The following is a 13131-nucleotide window of genomic DNA, read 5'->3' on the forward strand; positions in this document are numbered from 1 at the left end:
ACACACACACACACACACACACACACACACACACACACACACACACAGAAAAACAAAACACACACGCACACAGGGAACACGCCCCCACCGCCACACACACACACACACACACTCACACAAATACAATCTTTTGTATGGACTAAGATCCCTGGCTCTGTGCACTGACCTGGAACTGACTTCTATACACAACAACCAGCAGAGTGAGAGCGATGACCCTCTGTGTGTGTGTGTGTGTGTGTGAGTCTGTGTGAATACACCATTATGTTTGTAAGTGTGCACGTGAGCCCTTTGCTGAGTGTGTACGTACAGTTGTCTTTCATGTATAAATGTGTGTGTGTGTGTGAGGGAATGCATGCATGATTATCTGTGCATGTGTGTGTGTGTGGGTCAGTTGGTTTTGCCCCGGTCACGGCTGACGGCTTTGGAGGAATGTCCATTACACACACAGTACAGTTGTCTGCAAGCTATAAAGAAAACAAGACAGGGGGGGGAGGGAGGGAGGGGGGGAGTTGTTGAGTTTGAAATTTAATTTAAAGCAGGATGAAAGGAAAGATGGAAGGACGGATGAGGGAGGTGTGGAGCACAGACAGAGCGTGTTGTGTTCAGGTGAAACACGGGAGTTCCTCATAGAACTGCAGGTCAGAAGTTACAAAGTTCAACACGAAGATTCATCTCCACGAGTTTTTACTTTCATTTATTTATTCCTCTAAAGTCTTTTTTGTGCACATTTTAAAAACACATTCTAACAAAAGGAAAGAAGTTACATAATGTAACTGTAGTGAGAATGTTTCAGTTTGATGCATTGATGTTTTTATTAATATATTGATGTTGATTATTCTTATTTATTGTAGCTTTTTTTGTAAATAAAAAATACTGTAAACAACACGGCGAAGGCTAAAACGCCCTCGAGGCTTCAAAACATCCACAAACCAACGGGTGACGTCACGACGACTACGTTTTATTACTTTATTACGCAGTTGTGATTCTAAAAGAGCTATTTCAGATTTAAACGCCACCTGACCATCGATCCTAAAGCGAAACCAAACTCCTCCTGAATCCAGCAGTACGTGTTTACATTAATAATCTGCTTCACATGTACATCCACGAGGAGAGGCTGCAGAGAGAGGGGAGGGAGAGAGAAAGAGGTCCAGTCAGAGAGCCCGAGGCAGAGTGACCAGACGTATTGTCTGCTGTCCTGCTGAGAGAGGAGAGGAGGAAAGAAGAGGAGAGACGTGAGGGAGGAAAGGAGGCCAAAAGAGAGGAGGAGCAGAAGGAGTTAGCTTCTAGAAAACAGAATCAATCGGATGCAACTAATAATAACATTTTTAAAAAGCACTTTGATTATGAGATACGTGTCGTTTATTAATCAGGTTTTCCACTACAGCAGAGGATGTAAACAAAGAGAATGAGTAAAAACAAGAGGAAGACGGAGGGTAAAAACCGAGGGAAGTAAAGAAGTAGGATTCATGTGAAAGGAAGAAGAAAGAGGAAACAAAGGTGGAGGAGACGAGAGGATATAAAGATGGAGAGGTGGGTGAGGAGGAGGAGAGAGAGAGTAAATGGGAAAACAGTCCAAAAGAAGAACAAGTGACATGAAGAAGTGGGACAAATGAAGGCAAAGAGGTCAAACAGATGAACAAGAGGGAAGGAAGTAGGAAAGTGAGGATAGATGGAGAGAAAGAAAAATTAAAAGTTATGATTCATGACATTTTTTAAACATAAAGTGAGACGAGCAGCTCTTCTGTAGAGTTATTGTTTGAACTGATTTACTAAATCATACGAAATAAAAAAGGAAAGTTGCAACTAAAGACGTCTCCATATCTGCTAAAGTAGATACATGTTTTATGTATGTATGTATGTATGTATGTGCTGCAATAAACTGTTCAAACAATGCAAATTAAAGCATTAATAATAATTATTAATGATTAATAATTATTATTTAATTATGTTTTAACAGTAAAACACTATTAGAGTTTAACTACTAGTAAATGAGTTTATAATTCATTAATGATGCTTCTTATGAAGCGTAACCAATACTTCAGGGTTGAACAAACAGAACCAGGAACGGGGATTTTAACATTTCTATTTTGTTCTGAAGAAGCTGAAATTAAATTAAATTCAGAAGAGAAACAGAAAAATCACGAGATGAGACAGAAGAGGGATTAATAATGGAGAATGGAGCCCCACTGTGGGGTCAGACATCGATTACTGAAGAACACCTTGACACACTCACTCACAGAGATGCATATACAGATACAGGAAACAGGGCTACACACACACACACACACTCATACACACACACAAGTGGACATACACACTCATACACACACACACACACACACACACACACTCGGACAGAGAGTCCGAACGCCCGCTTCGCCTCGATGAAACTAGAAGACAATCAATAGTGAGGGCAGAACCACAATACTGTTCTCCATCATGACTATGAAACACACACACACACACACACACACTCACTCACACACACACTCACTCAGATCGATGGCTGTCCGCTGTGTCCACGGTTACCGAGCATCGACCCCCGCCGCTAATGGCGACCAAGGAACCTTGGGAATTAGTGTGTGATTGATTGACAGACTGCTTCAAAGACACACGCATGTGTGCGTGTGTGTGTGTGTGTGCTTCAGTGGTCCCCTGTGGGTTGTCCATACGTTGTTTACCCATCTCTTTTTCCTTCCCGTGCATCCTAATGTTTTTCCGAAGGATGAAAGAGAGAGAGAGAAGAGGAGGCGGAGACAGACAGAAGGAATGGAAATAGGAAGTGTGGACAGAGAGGATTATGACAGAAGAGAAGTGAATCGTCAGCGTAACGTGACATACCAAATCGACTCGTCGGAAAAATCGAGCGAAAGTCAAGGTTGGTTTAATTCAAGACTTTTAAACAAAGATTTGTCCGTATTTCTTATCACTTTGTCCTTCATGTAGAAGTCCAAACTTCTCTGTAACTGAACCACTGATCAGATAATCTCTTTGCTCTTCTTTGCATGTAAAACCGTATTCTTGGCCTGTTTACATCGCTTGTACTCATCATAGCGTTGAATGGATCGCCATGGAACTTGGTACAGTTGCCCGTGATGCCTGCAGGAAGAATCCTTACGACTTTGGTGATCCTCTGACTTTTCTCTCTAGCGCCACCAGCAGGTCAACAATGGTCATTTATCCAGTGAAATATCTACATCTACAGAACGGATCGGTACAAATTTCGGTCCAGACGTTAATGCTTCCGAAGGGATGAATCCTAATGTATTTTGTGTGAGAAGAAGAGATAGAAACAATGAACTGACAAGATTTGTTTGTGTCCCTAAAGTCTTGGCAAAAACATGTTTTTGCACTATGCAGCCTGGGTGCGAAATAATGTGTTAAAAACCCCACGCCGCCACTTTGGCCTCACAGGTCTCTCATGTAAAACAGATAAATGTATTTACTAGAGACTTCCTGATTAAACAAAAGTTAAAACAGTGCAGAAACTTCCACAGAAAAGGAGAACATCAGAAACTAGAATAACCGCCTCGCGGTCGTATTATTCCGCCACTCAGTCAAGCTGCGGTTAACAACCATGTCTGTTGGAAATGTCACCACTTGGTCGTCTTTAATTATTTGTGTGAAATTGTCAGGATTGACATTAATGAATGACCTTTCACCACCAAATTATAATCACTTCATCCTGAAGCCCAAGTGGAAGTTAGTGAAACATTTGAAGAAATTCCCTCCAGGAGTTGGTGAGATATCCCGTTCACGAGAAAGCACCGGACAGACCGAAAAAATAATGAGTCATGATTTGTGGTGTATTACGTTCGAAAGTCAGGAATTTATAAAATATAACATACTGAATATGTTGATGGCGGTTGAAGTTATAAATGTTGAAACGTTTGACTTCAGGTTTTTCAAAATAAAAGCTAAATTGTTTGAGAGAGTTTGACAATTGACAACGATTGCTGAACTTGAAGTCTCTAAGTGAGTTCTTCATTTTGACCGAACACAACTTCCTGGTCTCTGGGTAGGAGACCAGGACTGTGTCCTACATAGCAACATGTTAGTCATTAACGCCCCACCCACCACGAAGGAAGCGAACCGTCTCCTCCTCCTCTAAGGCCTTTTTCAGTAAAAGCATGCACTACATGGCGATATTCTAAATGAGATCTGACAGTGTCCTTCCCCAGCACAGTGCGTCAGGATGGTCTTTAATAGCTTTGAGTTTGCTGGTGGAGGCTGTTGGGTGATCTTCAAGAGTCCTAAACCCCCCCCCCCTCCCCGAGCTCGCGTGAAACCCACCCCATTTGGCCGTAGTTATAAATATTTAATCCACTGCACCTACATCTCTGACGAAGTGCTCCGAACGCGCTCTCAGAGACGGAGTGACACTTTGAATAAAACAAACAGGAAAACAGAGAAATTGCTCTTTGTGTTCTGAATTTAGAAACACACTGTTCTGTGTTTTTCTGTTTTTTTCTCCCCCTTTCTTCCTGCGAGCACTCGGAGTGCCAATTTACAAATGCAGTCGATTGCTCTTGTGCTGAGTCAAATAGATTTCAGCTCCGCACTCTGGCACTTAGGTGGCCCATCTTTAGCTTTCACTACAAGTCCAAGACGCCCATTTGGAACCATTTCACAGCGGCCATTTTGTGTCATCTCTGATCGACACAGACACCGGCTTTAGAGTCATTGTCTTTGCCAAGTCTTCGACTTAAAGATGTCTTTGAGTATGTAAACAGGAAGTCTTTAGCAACAACATTGAGTCACTAGACTCCATTAGAATATTTCCATTAAGTTGAACTGGAAGAGCAACTGGGTTTGAAGGTTCATGACAAGTAATACAGTAATGCCTGTTAAAAGTCAATGGTTAGATGTTCAATTCTATTAAATTCCATGTTATTGGGTCTATTTCCTGTAAAAAGACGGACTAGTTTATCCATTGCCTAATAAAGTTTGATAAAACTGGGTCATTTTTTTTAAAATAAGTCAATGGTAAAGGGTTATATTGCCTAATAAAGTCAATGATTTAGGATTATGTTCACAGTTAAAGTTGGTAGGATCTTTTAACTGGTTATGAAACAGTCTCTGTAATACAGACGCCTCTATATGACCTACATCAGTAAACAAGACCATCAGAGACAAGACTGTCTATTTTCTATATAGTTATTCTTAATGCTTGACATCAGACAGACTGTCAGAGGTTTTTAAAGGGAGTCTGGTGCTCAGAAACACTACCGCATGGGCTTTACTGCCTAAAAAAAGGCAATCATTTGAAGTTATATAGCCAATTTTTAGTCAATGGTCACGGTTATATTAATTCATGAAGTCAACAAACAGTATAAAGTTAAAATACCAAAGAAAATTGTTCTTGTAAAGTCTATAGTTGGGTGTTCAACTCTGTGATTAAAGTCAAAGGTATGTGTTCTAAAGCCAATGATTAGGCGCTCCATTAGTCAATCATTATGGTTGCCTAATGAAGTCAAGTGTTGTCTCTTCTATTAGCCATTTAAAGTCAGTGGTTAGAGGTTTCCAATGCCTAATAAAGTCAATATAAAAAGGGCAAAATGATTAAAGAAAATGCAAGTGGTTATTTGTCCCCTTAATCAATGGTTAGAGACTATTCCCTGTGTGAAGTCAATGGTTAGATACTCTTGTCCCTGTGTGAAGTCAATGGATAGAGACTCTATTCCCTGTGTAAAGTCAATGGTTAGAGACTCTTTTCCCTGTGTAACGTCAATGGTTAGACTCTTTTCCCTGTGTAAAGTCAATGGTTAGACTCTTTTCCCTGTGTAAAGTCAATGGTTAGAGACTCTTTTCCCTGTGTAAAGTCAATGGTTAGAGACTCTTTTCCCTGTGTAAAATCAATGGTTAGAGACTCTTTTCCCTGTGTAAAATCAATGGTTAGAGACTCTTTTCCCTGTGTAAAGTCAATGGTTAGAGACTCTTTTCCCTGTGTAAAATCAATGGTTAGAGACTATTCTGTGTAAAGTCAATGGTTCGAGACTCTATTCTCTGTGTAAAGTCAATGGTTCGAGACTCTATTCTCTGTGTAAAGTCAATGGATAGAGACTCTATTCCCTGTGTGAAGTCAATGGATAGGGGTTTAAATCAATAGTTAATGTGTATGTTGAATTTGTAAAGTAAGAAAATGAAAAAGCATAAGGACTTTGTCTATCTTCATCTGTGAAACATGGCGGATTGAGAATTTCTTTAAGTTAGTGATTTTGTAAAATGAGTTCTAACCGCCAACAAAACACTGAATTAGTGAAGATCAAGTTTTTAAACAAAACTCCTGACAGAACCATCTATCCTCTTTTATTAGCAGCAATTACTTTGCTGGTACAAACAAGTGTTTTATGGTAATAACGTGTGCTGCAGGTTATTATAGTTTATTACCTCATTGATTGTGTTCTGGCAAAATCAACACACAATTAAAGTTTCTTTAGTAGCTTTAAGGCTTTGCAGAGGGGGAATTCCTCCACTATATCTTTACATTGGAAATAGTCATAACTGCCACTTTAATGCTCTAAAATGTAACAAAGAGAACAGGAAGAAATGGTAAAATATTAGTTTCTGTAGCTACAAGATAAGACATCTAGCGTTTAAACTCAACCGGTGGGAGGCGCTAGCAGCCGCTGACGATTGTGTGTGTAGCTGTCATATAGATGCAGGAGGTGGAAGGAAAAGAAGAAGAGGAGGAGGAGGAGAGATGAAAAGGACTTTATGTCACTTCAGTCCTCTTCAGCCCTCCCTCCCCTTTTGTCTCCCCCTTCGTCTCCCCTTGGATCTACTCCTCTCTCTCTCTCTCTCTCTCTCTCTCTCTCTCTCTCTCTCTCTCTCTCTCTCTCTCTGCAGGTGCACATAAGAGTCCTCAGATGAGTGTATTCTTTTCAGGACAAGATTGAAAGCACTTCATCTGTAACCTACACAGAGTACTTGTGTGTGTGTGTGTGTGTGCGTGCGAGTGTGTTTTCATGTGTGTGTGTGTGTGCATGGACAAGTGAGGTAAATGTGTGTGTATGCGCCAGATGTGTTTATGTTTGTCACTGCAAAATGTGTGTTTGTTCCAAAAATGAGTGTTTACGAACCGTGTGTGTGTGTGTGTGTGTGTGCGTCAAAGTGTATTTGTGTTTTTTTTTGTGGAGTGCGTGTATTAAAAAAAGTCTTTGTGCATAAAGTGTTTGTAGTTGTGTTTATGTGCCTCTGTGTCCAAACTCTGTGTGTGTGTGTGTGTGTGTGTGTGAGAAGACAAGGCGAACCATTGAGCTGTTTTTGAAGTGAATTAACAAGTCAAATGAGTGCTGCAGCACCCTGCATAGGTTACCACACACACACACACACACACACACACACTCCCACGCTTATCATCACAGCGTCTTTGTTAAGGAAGATGGGGCCAATTAAACTGATATCACTCTCTTGTTGTCGTTTGTGCCTCCTCCCTTGCTCTCTCTCTCTCTCTCTGTGTTCCATCCATCTTATTTTTGCCTTTTCTCTTCTGCCCTTCATCCTTTCCTTCGTCTGGCTCTGTCTTCCTTTCCTTTCTCCTCACATCCTTCTTCCTCCATCCACCTTTCTGTCTCTATTAAGAGCTCTTTGCATCATTCCTCCTTCCTGTTTCTTCTTCTCTCTTTGTTTAATGTCGTTCCACTTTTCTTTCTAAAGTTCTCAAATGTGATTATGTCAGGTCTTTCTTCATCCTCCCTTCTTTCCTTCCTTCTTCCCTCACTCCTTCCCTTCTTCCATCGCCTCCATCTTACCAACAACCTCCTCCCGTTGTCATCTTCTTCTTCACCTCCTCATCCTTTTTGCTCTCTTCTCACCACGTTTTCTTCCAAACTCTGTGTTCTGTGTGTTTTCTAGCGGTGTGATGAATGTCCATCTGTGATTGGCTGATGCCCCCCATCGCCGTGGCGCCCGCGAGGTCGTAAACAACAACCCGTCTCCCCCGGCAACGTGGCGTCTCCATGGACGCAGGGCGGCTAAGACGACCGACTCTGCGTGTGTGTGTGTGAGAGTGTGGCTGAGGCGGAATGCAACATCCGACGACTGCCAAGTGTGTGTGTTGTATGTACTGTGCGTGTGTGTATGTGTGTGTGTGTGTGTGTGTGTCTAATGAGCGATCATAAGTGAGCAAATGTTTTCTCTGGGTTCCACTAATGTTCCGACAAACACACACATTTCGGCGCACACACACACACACACACACACACATACCTGATATGTGTGTGTGTGTGTGGGTGTGTGTGTGTGTGTGTGTGTGTGTGTGTCATTAGTATGCCACAGTGAGCTGTGTCCATATGTCACTAAACACAACCATGTTTTATTTATCCTGGAAAGAGAGAGAGAGAGAGAGAGAGAGAGAGAGATAGAGAGAGAGAGGAGGAGGCCAACAGTCACTGTCAAGGGGACAGAGAGAAGGATGGAGGGAAGGAAAGAAGGAGGGAGGGAGGGGGAGGAAAAAGAAAATTGTTTAAAAAGAGATTTGAAGGTAAGAGCAAGGTGAGAGGAACAATAATGGTTGAGGGAGAAATGTGGGGAGATGGAAGAGGAAGGGAGGGATGAAGAAGAGGAAGTTTGAAGAGGGAGAGGTGAGGATGAGGAAGAAACAGGGCAGGAAGGAGGGAAATGAGGGAAAGGAAGGATGGAAGGAGGCAATGAAGGAGACAAAAAGGAAACCAGAGAAGAGAGGGCAACGTGGCAGGTGTGAAGTAAAAGAGAGGGAAGAAGAGAAAACAGGAGGAAGGAGAGAGATTAGAGGAAGGTAAGGACGGAGGCAAGGAACATGAAAAAGGGTAGAAGGGGGAGGTAAGGAAGGAAGGAGGGAGGGTCAGACAAAATAAAAAGGAGGGAAGAGGAGGAGAGGAAATTAGAGGGGAGAGTGGGAGGTGAGATGTTACAAATGAATGAGGGCAGGAAGTGAAAAAAGGAGGGCAAGAATGAAAGATAGGAAGCAGGAACAAAAGGTTACAAAGGATGGAGGAGGGATTAAGGAGACAAGAAAGGAGGCGAGGGAGATGAAAAGGGCAGAGGAAGGAAAGAAGGGAGGTGAGTCAAGGAAGCAAGAGGAATGGAAAGGAGGGAGGAAGTTAAAAGTAGGGAAGAAGAGGGAATAAAGGAAAGGAAGTAAAGGGCACATGGACAAAAATAAAGAAGAAAATGAAAAAGGAGGGAAGGAAAGAAAGACAGACGGAAGGAAGGGAGGAAAAGAAAAATAATTAGGAAAAATAGGAAGAGAGATGAGTCGAAGAAGAAGGAAAGACAAGGAGGAGGAAGAGGGAAGGGAGGGAGGGATGGAGAAGAGAAGCTAGGAAAGTAGGAAGTGAAAAAAGGAGGAGAGGAAGTAGAAAAGTAGGATTCACAAAGGATAGAGGGAGAAATAAAGGAGAGAACGAGGTAAGAAAAGGAAGGAAGGGAGATGAGTCGAGAAAGAAGGGAGGGAGGGATGGACAGATGGAGGAGTGGGACCCCAGAGACGTGTCATTCATCACACCACCATGCAGTCTGCACTCATTCGCCCTCTCTCTCTCTGCAGGTCTTTTTCTCTTCTTCTTCTTACATTAACATCTTTCTCTCTTTCCTGTCATTCGTTCATTCTCTTTCCGTTTCCTCTTTCCTTCCCTCCATCCTCTCGTTTGTTGTCAACTCCCCAACAATCTGTCTTTCTCCCCCTTTTTCTCTCTCTGGCACTCGTTTTTAGGTTTCATCATCTCCTCTGGCGACATCCCTCCTTCCTTCTCTCCATTTTATCTCTCTCTCTCTCCCCCCCTCTCTCTCTCTCTCTCTCTCTAACAGACTTTTCTTTCCATCCATTTACACTTTTGGTGCAGAAAAGCTCTTTCTTCATCTTCTTCCGTTTCTTCCACTCACGGATCAGAGAGAAATGGGAGGGATGGAGAGAAGAGGATGATGTACATCTCAGAGTCCAGCTCTCAGCTTATTAAACAACAACAACACAGTTGTAGAAATGCACGTTTTACTGAAAATAGATCCGACGTGCAACTGCTCACAACACGGTCTGTGGGTTATCTTGAGTAACCGGGTCTCTGCTGAGAGCTTCTCTAATGTCGAGTAACGTATCGTCCCGTGATGTTGGCGAGAAGCCAGACGTCTACGGACGATATCTCCAAAACGATCCAACTCTGGATCAACAAACAGCACAACAAGTAAGAGGAGAGACGTGTATGTGTGTGAACTGTCCCTTTAAAAAACAGCGATTCGGATCAGTAAAAGTTAAAGCGTTACCTCGGTTAAACAAAACGAGAGTTGAAGGAATAAAACGAGGAAGCAAAGAAATAAAAACCATCATTCATCATCCATCACACACACACACACACTCACTCACACACACTCACACTCTGTCTGTCTCTTACCGGTGTGTGACAGCAGGTTGGGGGACAGCAGGCCGGGGAGGCCCGGGTGCAGCAGCCTGGGGCTTTCCTGGATCCCTGCACCAGAACAACGCTTCGGAGGACGGCCCGGACGAGAGCTGGAGGGAGGAGGGGGGGAGAGGGGGGGAGACAGAGATTAATCACTACGACACAGAATTAGGTCCACAGCCTCCAGGACGGAGAGGTCTGTAGAACATGTGATGGTCCACAATCATGTCCTACTACAATTTAGATCTATGATGTTGCTCTATTAATGTAGACAACACTGAGTTATTAATCACATTTTATATTATTCTGCTGTACTTTTTATAACCCTCATTATTATGATGTTACTTTTTCTATGCATCTGTATTATTACAGATGAATGCAGCGGCTGGATTTCCCCTCTGGGTACTTTAGATCTACAGTCAAATAACGTCAAAGTACCAATGTGTTAGTTTAACGGTAGAAATATTCAACATGTCGGGTGCACTGCTGGTCGGCTGACAGCTGGATGCTGCAGCAGGTCGCTCGCACGCAATCAAATCACCGACTGACGCCACGCGGCGCACAGCTTCACTTCCACACCGGAGGACCGACGGCACACCTGACTCCAGGAAAGCTCAACACACACTCCGGCTGGAGACGGAGGGATCTCTTCACACCTCGGACTAACAACAACCGGCACACACAGCGGGAGTCAACACGTCCTGAAACACGCCGACTAAGATGAGATGAGAGGATCTTTATCCGCTTGTTCCGCCTCTCAACGGAGGAAGAATCCTGATGCAAGATATGGAAACTAATATCTGATTTGTGAGGAATTTGTGACATGAAATGTGATTAAAACTAAGAACTCTGATCTTAAATTAACACCAGATCAGTGAGTATCCAAATGCTTTTGATAATAACCTGAACGTTTATTAATATTCAGGATAAAAAGCCATTTAACAAACAGGGCTTGAGCTACATTCTGGGGATTTGGAGGTTTCTGGGGGATTCTACATTGAAAAGGCTTTTAGCCTGTTTCCAGTATTTTGTCTTTTGCAAAATTTGACGACTTTTAGGCCAAATAAATCAGTGATTCTGTATTGTTTTTTCCCCATGATTTTATTCCTGGCAGTGTGGAGAGCGCTTTGAAACAGACCTCAATGTTGGAACAGTGAACAGTAACGCTTTATTTTACAGACGTTTGTATAATACACCAACAACTTCAAAGAAAGTTTCCTCAAAATAATCAAATTATTTGGAATTAACTGTAGGAGATGATCTTAGAAGATGGTGCAACAGGTACTACAATAAATACAGTATTTAAAAAAAAAAATAACAGTATTGCTTTTGAATTATTTGACATTTCTTTTTTGTAATGAATTTAATAAAAAATATTTGGGGTATTTGGAGGAGACTTCTCCAAACATAAATATTTCAAAAATCCTGGCTACAGCCTTGTTAACAGTATTTACAGCTTGAAAGCTTTTATTGTGAAGAAGCCACAGGCAGGAAACCGAACAACACAAACAATCAACATAACATAATGTGCATCAATAGACTTTACTTTAATGTGTATCAATATACTTTACTTTACCAAATGATGGATTTGAACGAGAGGAGACAGAAAAAGGAGGCATTAGCGTTGACTGGGGCTAAATATGCTAACACTGATGTAAAACAGTGTCTCACACACAAACACACACACAAACATGCACAATAATGCATGTTCTACATGAGCATGAGAGGCTGAATACACATCTACAACACAAGTATCCCTCTCTGTTTCTGTCACACACACACTCTGCTGTATTATGCATGTGCACGTAGGCATAAATAAACACAAGAATACAGTAACTGCACACATGCCACTAAACATAAAGGAAGGCGCACACACACACACACACACACACACACACACACACACACACACACACACACACACACACACACACACAGGAGGTGTGCATGCAGGCCAACTCTCTGCAGGGTGGCTAAGTAACAGATGGCCGTCCAAAGTCATTTACACCTAGAGCGTGTGAGAGAGAGAGAGGGGAGCAGAAAACTCAAACCTGCACTTCACCACAGTGTCACCGGATGAAAATAGAATAGAAAAGACCAGAAGAGAGCCTTAATATAAAGAACGGCACATTAAACACAAGAGTATGGAACTGAAATACACTATAGCAAAGTTTTCAAAACCAAAAACACAACGACAAAACTGCAACGAATAGATTAATCTTTTTACACAAACCGCTAACGTTAGCATGTCCAGCTTACTTCCTATGGCGTTCATGCACGCGCTCACGTACAAGCTTACATGCTGACCATATGTGTTTTCATCGGGACCGGAGATTATTACGGTAGTTCATTATCTATTCATAACACCATGGACAACGCCTCAGCGGACACAGTTTATTTGAAAACGGTGAAATGACACTGGAGAACACAAAACACAAGTAATGTATCTTTGTAATATACTTATTGATTGTCAAACAACAACAAAAAAGGCAACTGTTGTTATGATCTCCACCGTGTACGGACGAAAATGTGCTTCTTTAGAAAAGGAAGGATTTATCCTTCTGGAGCTCTTACGAAAAGAACAATTTTCGCTTTGGCAAGACAGCTAACTGTTAGCGTACTAGCATTGGGTACATTTTGAGTAAATCTGCCATCGTTTAATAATAATAAATTGAGTTGTTCAAGTTTTCATAAGGCGCAACCTCCGGTTCTGTAGAGTGGATCCAAAGCTTCATGTGTTAAAGCTGCATTCTCTCTA

General features: G+C 42.1%; 1 protein-coding gene across 1 annotated transcript in view; it reads right to left on the reverse strand.

The window, feature by feature from the left end:
• dachb (dachshund b) overlaps window positions 1–13131 on the reverse strand; it is a 78851-nt gene that overhangs the window by 14394 nt on the left and 51326 nt on the right. The window contains exon 2 of the mRNA XM_031850797.1: window positions 10368–10483. Coding sequence (XP_031706657.1) covers window positions 10368–10483 — 116 coding nt within the window. The remainder of the gene's footprint in view (window positions 1–10367; window positions 10484–13131) is intronic.

The sequence above is a fragment of the Anarrhichthys ocellatus genome, unplaced genomic scaffold (assembly GCF_004355925.1).
Source record: "Anarrhichthys ocellatus isolate YVR2014 unplaced genomic scaffold, GSC_Weel_1.0 scaffold11, whole genome shotgun sequence".
NCBI classification, from domain to species: Eukaryota; Metazoa; Chordata; class Actinopteri; order Perciformes; family Anarhichadidae; genus Anarrhichthys; species Anarrhichthys ocellatus.